This window comes from Entelurus aequoreus, linkage group LG15, assembly GCF_033978785.1.
Source record: "Entelurus aequoreus isolate RoL-2023_Sb linkage group LG15, RoL_Eaeq_v1.1, whole genome shotgun sequence".
Classification (NCBI taxonomy): domain Eukaryota; kingdom Metazoa; phylum Chordata; class Actinopteri; order Syngnathiformes; family Syngnathidae; genus Entelurus; species Entelurus aequoreus.
The window spans coordinates 37,520,274-37,530,618 of NC_084745.1; the positions used below are offsets into that span (position 1 = coordinate 37,520,274).

Genomic DNA, 10,345 nt, shown 5'->3' on the forward strand with positions numbered 1-10,345 from the left:
TGACAATTTCAAACACTGTAGCTAAGATCATAAAGATTAAAGATTAAAGTACCAATGATTGTCACACACACACACTAGATGTGGTGAAATTTGTCCTCTGCATTTGACCCATCCCCTTGGGGAGCAGTGGGCAGCAGTGGCGAGATGTTTAAGTGCAAAAATTATGACTGAAGTGGTGAAACTGTATTTTCATTTGCACTTTAATTTTATTGACAGTTTATTTAATAATCATACATATAATTATTATTTGGTTTGAATATATTTATTTTAGCACTGTAATGGTAATTGTATGTAAAAAAAAATCATCAGTTTTTATGAGTCCCTACTTTTGAAGTATATTTAATTAGTATTTAGTAGTTTTTAAATCAGCCTGACCTAAGCTTTGATAATAACCTTTGTGATTAACACATGTTTTTATATCATTTGACAAGATTTATCCTGTTAAACTACAAACCCCGTTTCCATATGAGTTGGGAAATTGTGCTAGATGTAAATATAAACGGAATACAATGATTTGCAAACAATTTTCAACCCATATTCAGTTGAATATGCTACAAAGACAACATATTTGATGTTCAAACTGATAAACTTTTTTTTTTGTGCAAATATTCATTAACTTTAGAATATTGATGCCAGCAACACGTGACAAAGAAGTTGGGAAAGGTGGCAATAAATACTGATAAAGTTGAGGAATGCTCATCAAACACTTATTTGGAACATCCCACAGGTGAACAGGCAAATTGGGAACAGGTGGGTGCCATGATTGGGTATAAAAGTAGATTCCATGAAATGCTCAGTCATTCACAAACAAGGATGGGGCGAGGGTCACCACTTTGTCAACAAATGCATGAGCAAATTGTTGAACAGTTTAAGAAAAACCTTTGTCAACTAGATATTGCAAGGAATTTAGGGATTTCACCATCTACGGTCTGTAATATCATCAAAAGGTTCAGAAAATCTGGAGAAATCACTGCACGTAAGCAGCTAAGCCCGTGACCTTCGATTCCTCAGGCTGTACTGCATCAACAAGCGACATCAGTGTGTAAAGGATATCACCACATGGGCTCAGGAACACTTCAGAAACCCACTGTCAGTAACTACAGTTGGTCGCTACATCTGTAAGTGCAAGTTAAAACTTTTCTATGCAAGGCAAAAACCGTTTATCAACAACACCCAGAAACGCCGTCGGCTTCGCTGGGCCTGAGCTCATCTAAGATGGACTGATACAAAGTGGAAAAGTGTTCTGAGGTCTGACGAGTCCACATTTCAAATTGTTTTTGGAAACTGTGGATGTCGTGTCCTCCGGACCAAAGAGGAAAAGCGCCATCCGGATTGTTATAGGCGCAAAGTTGAAAAGCCAGCATCTGTGATGGTATGGGGGTGTATTAGTGCCCAAGACATGGGTAACTTGAAAGGTACACACAGGTTTTGGAGCAACATATGTTGCCATCCAAGCAACGTTACCATGGACGCCCCTGCTTATTTTAGCAAGACAATGCCAAGCCACGTGTTACATCAACGTGGCTTCATAGTAAAAGAGTGCGGGTACTAGACTGGCCTGCCTGTAGTCCAGACCTGTCTCCCATTGAAAATGTGTGGCGCATTATGAAGCCTAAAATACCATAACGGGGACCCCCAGACTATTGAACAACTTAAGCTGTACATCAAGCAAGAATAGGAAAGAATTCCACCTGAGAAGCTTAAAAAATGTGTCTCCTGAGTTCCCAAACGTTTACAAGCTAGTCAGATTACTGAACAAGCTAGTCAGATTACTTCTAGACCTCCACCCCAGATCCCACCTCACTCCTACCGACTTCTGTTTCAATATCCATTTCTCTGTTCTCAATTGTTGATGACTGATGATAACAACCAAACCTACCCTCCACACCCCGGATTGTAAATAATGTAAATAATTCAATGTATATACCCTGATGATTATCTTGTGTGATGACTGTATTAGGATGATAGTATATATCTGATAGTATATATCTGTATCATGAATCAACCCGAATTAAACAAGTTGAAAAAATTATTCGGGTGTTACCATTTAGTGGTCAATTGTACGGAATATGTACTTCACTGTGCAACCTACTAATAAAAGTCTCAATCAATCAAACAATCAATACTGAGTGTTGTTAAAAGGAAAGGCCATGTAACACAGTGGTGAACATGCCCTTTCCCAACTACTTTGGCACGTGTTGCAGACATGAAATTCTAAGTTAATTATTATTTGCAAAAAAAAAAAAAAAAGTTTATGAGTTTGAACATCAAATATCTTGTCTTTGTAGTGCATTCAATTGAATATGGGTTGAAAAGGATTTGCAAATCATTGTATTCCGTTTATATTTACATCTAACACAATTTCCCAACTCATATGGAAACGGGGTTTGTAGGTTAGACATACTTTTTGAATGCGATTAAAATCAACAGTAACATTACTAATTGGTGATATTTGAGTGGGTGGAAAAGTTGAGCCCCCAAGTCAAAAACGTTAAGAACCCCTGATATATACTATACATGTCTGAGTGTCTGAAGGTGACAAATTCTGGTTAAAAACTGCACTGCACCATACTGCTTAACCTATTTGGACGTAAGGATGAGAACATAAGCAGCACCTAATAAAACCGCGCAATATTCCTAACAATTCCAGTCAAAAGTGTGTTGTTATGACGAATTGGATCCCATCATACTGAGCAGGTGTAGGTAATGGGTTCGGTCAGTGTATTTTACACATTAAACACAACGACCGCTCGAACTAACTGCCTGATATACCGTCTACCACACTCTAAAATAAAAGTCTGCGTTTTTAAAGACAAAAAGTATGCGTCTGCGTGTGGACAAGAGGCCTAAACGCAGAGATAAGTATGCGTTTATTAAGTTTCTGTGTTCGTGTGGACATGGCCTAAGAGCTTAACCCGTGAAATACAGTTTGATGACAATGAAAGCGCCAGCGCAGGTGTATCCCAGCCATCCATCATTGATCATACGACTGACAGTGAAGGTGGCGTTAAATTACACATCCATGTCACTTTCAAAGACATTTTAAACAGCTGTTAAGAAGTAGCTTCTGCCCTCTTTAATCACACCTAAAGGTTTTGGGTTTCACGCATCAGTCGCGTCCGACGATGAGTGCTCCACCTGTGTACACAAAGGTTTCTTTTTTTTTTAAAATGAAACTTCAGCATCTGTTAGGGGGATTGTTTTGGGACCAGTCTTGATAGCCATGTGACTCAGTGGCATGACAGGGTCCACGGATCATGTTTTGTTGAGAATTTGGGCAAGATGCAGCATGAGGGGTCGTGCCTTGATCTCGCTGTCAGTTGACACAGAGTTGGAATGATCAGCACGTGATTTCGTGGTTGGGCGAGGAACCAAAAGAGCTGAGAGGATGAGTCGCGCTCATTCGCACAAAGGAAGAAGAGCGGTGCATCACATCAGAGCTTGTACCTCCCCCCACAGGGTAAGTCTCTTATCTCTCTTAGCACAACAATACAACGACAATGGCACATTATTTTTTTAAAAAAAAGTCATGCATTGAGGTTTATTTTCTTGTAACAGCAACTTTTTTCTCTCATTGTAGGCAACATGGAGCATCTCATTCATTCAACAACCATGACTGAAACAACTGATGACTTTGTCACTGTGAGTATTATTCTTTTAAGAATATAAGTTCACATTTGTTGGAGGAAATCATGCAAAAACAGAAAAACAGCTACTATACTCTCAATACAACAAAGATAATAGAAAAAGATCTATCTTAATAGATTCACAAATGTACTTAAATGGGACTTCACACAGCTGATTGTGGTCCTATTTAATGTCATTGCAACTGTTTACTGTGAAAGAAGGTCATTAAAACTTAATATGATTTTTTATGTGCCAAAATTATGTGAAATCATCAATTCTGTTAATAAAAAATCAAATAGATATTTCAGGAACAAATATTAAACAATGTATACACTTGTCCATTAATTTATTATTGTAATATTATAAAATATGATGTAAATAAAACTATTACATGTAATTATTTAATTCCTTGATTTGTATTTCAAAACTGATGTAATATACACAGTAGTATTTTTTTATTTAATTTTATGGTATTTCAGCAAAAGCTAAATTAATCTGTAACACTCACCCAAAAAAGAGGCGGTGGGCGGAATCATTGATCTGATTGGTTGAACTGCAATGTAAAAAACACGAAACATATTACTTTTTACAGTTCTATGAATAGACATATACAGCAAAATACCCAATTTGTACCCCACAAGGTTATAGTTACTGGTCTCTGAGGTAACTGAAAGGTGACACTCCCTAATTGTACCCGAAAATTAGAACAAGGTACAATGTGTTTGGTTTACTCAGGCTGTGGTAATAGTAAACAACAAACAGTTTCTTTCTACTATACTCTCTATCTCTGGCCCCATCTAAACGTACGGGCCCCTAACCAGAGACCACGACCATCCCCACCCACCCTGTGGATCGTTTAGCGCCCGCCCGCCCACACCTTGGATAGCAGCAGGAAGTTGTGCATGCAGCCGTGTGGTTTCTCCAGATAAACACAACACCTGCCTGACAAGACGCAGTCCCTCAAGTCGCTATGGTTTACGTGTGTGTGTGTGAGTGTTTGATGTCGCGTTAACCGTAGCTCTGCAAGGAGCCTGTGTCTTTTGAAACTGTAGCAGCAGGTGGCTTGCAAGGACGGAAAAAACAATAAGAACATGCCAGGCAGGAAATGAAAATATGTGAGAAATAGACATACAGGTCCTATATACAGAAAGGTAACAGAGAGTTTGAGACAACCACAACGTATCCCACCGGGCGTCCTCCAGTTTTGATGATAACCCCGTTTCCATATGAGTTGGGAAATTGTGTTAGATGTAAATATAAACGGAATACAATGATTTGCAAATAATTTTCAACCCATATTCAGTTGAATATGCTAGAAAGACAACATATTTGATGTTCAAACTGATAAAAAATTTTTTAGATTTTAGAGAGTAGAGTGCACAACTGCGCACACAACAAGGAGACGAAGCAGAAAAACGAGGAAGTTACAGACATGGCGACGCCGTCGACGAGCAAGATGAAGAAATACGCTTGCAAGTTCCAAAACGAATGGAAACAAGAATTTCAGTTCATCCAGGACAGTTCGAAGGGGAAGGGGTATGTATGTTGCCTGTACATTTTGTAGAACAGACTTCTCCATTGAACACGGTGGCCGAAATGATATACTCATTCATGAACGGAGAAGTTAAACAGGACAATGCTGCCATCTACTGGATAGCCTCCGGAACACTAAAATTCAAGTATTTATTTTATTTATGTGTATAATAAAATATATATGTATATATATATATATATATATATATATATATATATATATATATATATATATATATATATATATATATATATATATATATATATATATATATATATATATATAATATATATATATAATATATATAATATATATAATAATATATATATTTTACACACACACACACACACACACACACACACACACACACACACACACACACACACACACACACACACACACACACACACACACACACACACACACACACACACACACACACACACACACCTCCCGATATCGGCGGTCTCAAGGTTGGCAAGTATGCCATAAATACTGATAAAGTTGAGGAATGCTCATCAAACACTTATTTGGAACATCCCACAGGTGAACAGTCAAATTGGGAACAGGTGGGTGCCATGATTGGGTATAAAAGTAGATCCCATGAAATGCTCAGTCATTCACAAACAAGGATGGGGCGAGGGTCACCACTTTGTCAACAAATGTGTGAGCAAATTGTTGAACAGTTTAAAAAAAACCTTTCTCAACCAGCTATTGCAAGGAATTTAGGGATTTCACCATCTACGGTCCGTAATATCATCAAAAGGTTCAGAGAATCTGGAGAAATCACTGCACGTAAGCAGCTAAGCCTGTGACCTTTGATCCCTCAGGCTGTACTGCATCAACAAGCGACATCAGTGTGTAAAGGATATCACCACATGGGCTCAGGAACACTTCAGAAACCCACTGTCAGTAACTACAGTTGGTCGCTACATCTGTAAGTGCAAGTTAAAACTCCTATGCAAGGCGAAAACCGTTTATCAACAACACCCAGAAACACCGTCGGCTTCGCTGGGCCTGAGCTCATCTAAGATGGCCTGATACAAAGTGGAAAAGTGTTCTGTGGTCTGACGAGTCCACATTTCAATTTGTTTTTGGAAACTGTGAACGTCGTGTCCTCCGGACCAAAGAGGAAAAGAACCATCCGGATTGTTATAGGCGCAAAGTTGAAAAGCCAGCATCTGTGATGGTATGGGGGTGTATTAATGCCCAAGACATGGGTAACTTACACATCTGTGAAGGCGCCATTAATGCTAAAAGGTACATACAGGTTTTGGAGCAACATATGTTGCCATCCAAGCAACGTTACCATGGACGCCCCTGCTTATTTCAGCAAGACAATGCCAAGCCACGTGTTACATTAACGTGGCTTCATAGTAAAAGAGTGCGGGTACTAGACTGGCCTGTCTGTAGTCCAGACCTGTCTCCCATTGAAAATGTGTGGCGCATTATGAAGCCAAAAATACCACAACGGAGACCCCTGGACTGTTGAACAACTTAAGCTGTACATCAAGCAAGAATGGGAAAAAATTCCACCTGAGAAGCTTAAAAAATGTGTCTCCTCAGTTCCCAAAGAGTGTTGTTAAAAGGAAAGGCCATGTAACACAGTGGTGAACATGCCCTTTCCCAACTACTTTGGCACGTGTTGCAGCCATGAAATTAAAAGTTAATTATTATTTGCAAAAAAAAATAAAGTTTGAGTTTGAACATCAAATATCTTGTCTTTGTAGTGCATTCAATTGAATATGGGTTGAAAAGGATTTGCATATCATTGTATTCAGTTTATATTTACATCTAACACAATTTCCCAACTCATATGGAAACGGTGTTTGTATCTTTCTGTGTCCAAAGGAGGTGCTAACTGTTCGCACAACCCTATAGCGCATTGTTTCCCAACCACTGGGAACCTCGGGTCTGGCGAGTGACAACTCATTGCCCGTCTAAATGCCTCTTTTGTTTGTTTTGCAGGATTATTACCCTGACTACTATGACACAGACCCTACTGAGACCACCGGCATGTGTGACAGAAGTTGGGTCCGACAGTTTCGCGGGTGGTATGAACCCCCCCTTTTCTGGACCATCTTTGTGCTGGGTGCCCTGGGAAACCTCATGGTGGTCTGGATCTACACCACGGTGCGCAACCGCCTCAAAACCATGACCGACGTCTATCTGCTCAACCTCGCCGTGGCTGACCTCCTCTTCCTGTGCACGCTGCCCTTCTGGGCGATGGATGCCACCAAAGGATGGGACTTTGGCGTCAGTCTCTGCAAAGTGGTGTCCGCCGTCTACAGGATCAACTTCTTCAGCAGCATGTTCCTGCTCACGTGCATCAGCGTGGACCGCTACATCGCCATCGTGCAGGTCACAAAGGCTCAGAACTGGAAGAAAAAGCGTCTCTTCTACAGTAAACTGGCCTGCGTGGTCGTGTGGTCGGTCTCCATTCTCTTTGCCTTGCCTGAGTTTCTCTTCGCCCAGGTGAAGACGGACCTAAGCGGGTCGTCCTTCTGTGTTCTGCTTTACTGGAACAACATAAACAACCGCACAAAGATCTTAGTGCTGTCCCTGCAGATCTGCATGGGCTTCTTCGTCCCTCTCCTTGTCATGATCTTCTGCTACTCCGTCATCATTCGCACGCTCCTGCAGGCCAGGAACTTTGAAAAGCACAAAGCCCTGCGCGTCATCTTCATCGTGGTCTTTGTGTTCGTCGTCTCCCAACTGCCGCACAACAGCCTGCTGATGATGGAGGCCTCGCAGGCCGCCAACACCACCATCACGGAGTGCAGCGTCGTGAAGCGCTTCGACGTGGCCGGTCAGATCGCAAAGAGCCTGGCGTACACCCACGCCTGCTTGAACCCTTTCTTGTACGTCTTTGTCGGTGTGCGCTTCAGGCAGGACCTCATGAGTATGGTCAAGATGTGCGCTGGTGGACTAAGGAAACGGGGACTCTGCAAAGTCCAAGCGGTTCCTAAACGCCCGTCGGTCATGACTGACACTGAAACCACACCTGCGCTTTCTTTATAGGTCCCTGTTGTCAAAAGGTTGGTATCGTTCATGTAGAGCAGGGGTGTCAAACTCATTTTAGATCGGGGCCACATGGAGAAAAATCTACTCCCAAGTGGGTCGGACTGGTAAAATCACGGCACGATAACTTAAAAAACCTACTCAGTGGCCTAGTGGTTAGAGTGTCCGCCCTGAGATCGGTAGGTTGTGAGTTCAAACCCCGGCCGAGTCATACCAAAGACTATAAAAATGGGACCCATTACCTCCCTGCGTGGCACTCAGCATCAAGGGTTGGAATTGGGGGTTAAATCACCAAAAATGATTCCCGGGCGCGGCACCGCTGCTGCCCACTGCTGCCCACTGCTCCCCTCACCTCCCAGGGGGTGATCAAGGGGATGGGTCAAATGCAGAGGACAAATTTCACCACATCTAGTGTGTGTGTGACAATCATTGGTACTTTAACTTAACTTAACTTTAACTTAAATAAAGACAACTTCAGATTTTTTTCTTTGTTTAAAAATAGAACAAGCACATTCTGAAAATGTACAAATCATAATGTCGTTGGTTTTTTTTTATTCTTACATGTTGTGGTTAATAGTATTCTATCTTTATTTGTCGTTATTTATACTTTCTGAATTAATTATATGATAATGTTCATCAGTCAACACATTGGTGTTAATTTTCAATCTATCAAGATAAAGAAATATCAAAATCAAATTACAGCATGTTATTTATGTAGTTTGGTCATTTTCCTCGGCTGATGCACCAACATCGTGTTTTATTTTTGATTTTTTTTTTTTTTTTACATATCTAGCATCTACAAAGATACAAATAATTGCTATTGCAACATCCAGTGGACACATTAGAACAGCAGTTTCTTTCATTCAAAAATTCTGGCTCATTTTTATACTTAGCAAACTCATCCCTCGGGCCGTACGTTTGACACCCCTGATGTAGAGAAAACGATACACACCTCCCATTTGTGTTATACAGGTAAAACAAAAAAAAATGGAATATCGTGCAATGGTTAGTTTATTCTAGCAATTAAATATACAAGGTGAAACTAATATATGACATAGGCTCATAACATGCAACTCAAGATACTTTAAGCCTTCTTTTGATATCATTTTGATGATTATGGCTTGTATCTTATGAAAACCTCAAATTGAAAATCTTAGAAAATGTGGGGTTTTCAAAAACTAAGCTATGACCATCAAAATTATAAGAAATAAAGCCTTGACATATTTTACTTTACATGTAAAAAGTGTATATCACATATAAGTTTCACATGTGAAGTCGAATTGCTGACATGAATGGACTTTTGCACAATATTCTATTCTATTTTTTGAGTTTCACCTTTTATAAAATGTTTTTTTTCCGGATATGTGTAACCATATCCAAAAACAAATGTCCACTGCAGAGGATGTTGGTTCTCAAGATCTGATACCAGTACTTTGCCGTTAAAATGCATGCACTTTCAGGGGAACCGCAAATGACAACCTGAAGTTGCAAAGCTTGTATATAATGTAAATGAGTGTAAATACTGTATCATGCCTTTTTGACGTCATTTTCCAACCACAGTAAAAGACAGAATTTGATATTTTTAGACACCAACAGCATTAAAAGAAATATCTTTACTAACGTTCTGCTGTCTCTCATCAAAGCATAGTCTCGCATAAGGTGCGTAATTACCAGGTAAGAGTGTTGGTGTCCTTTGGCTGGTGGTGGGACTCTGGTGCATACCTGTCAACCCTCCCAAAAATCAGTGTCACATGGGCCTGGTGGGTTTGTTTGCCAGTGACGTGTGCGTGGTGCAAGAAAAGCGTGCAAGTGTGTACCATGATGAAGAAAAGTTTGCAGCACGAGACCTTGAAAGAACCTCATGTGCTCCTGTGGTAGGCCGCAGACTGGTGCAGCTACCTGTGGGATACAGGTGAGAGACCGTGAGAACTTACACTGAATGCTGCCGTTACTTCTCACGACAGGAAGTTGACAAAACAACCCCCGAAGACCCTGACAGTCTCACTTGTAAGTGTCCAGCACTTTATGCTCTTTTCTGGCACTTATGTAATTATAGTCATGCAAGAGTAACATACTGCCGCTATGAGTCGTATCCCTCGTGAACTAGGAAGTGCCTGTCACGTCTCTTCAAAAAAGGAGAAACAGTAAAAAGAAAATGGTCAT

The 10,345-nt window shown here is 40.5% G+C and overlaps 1 protein-coding gene across 1 annotated transcript; it reads left to right on the plus strand.

The window, feature by feature from the left end:
- The first annotated feature begins 3,414 nt into the window (after positions 1-3,414).
- On the plus strand, positions 3,415-9,927 carry LOC133630125 (C-C chemokine receptor type 9-like). The gene is made up of 3 exons (XM_062021466.1): positions 3,415-3,460; positions 3,581-3,642; positions 7,130-9,927. Exons 2-3 carry the CDS (start codon positions 3,586-3,588, stop codon positions 8,180-8,182), a joined length of 1,110 nt encoding a protein of 369 aa, XP_061877450.1. The 5' UTR covers positions 3,415-3,460; positions 3,581-3,585; the 3' UTR covers positions 8,183-9,927.
- Positions 9,928-10,345: the final 418 nt, after the last annotated feature.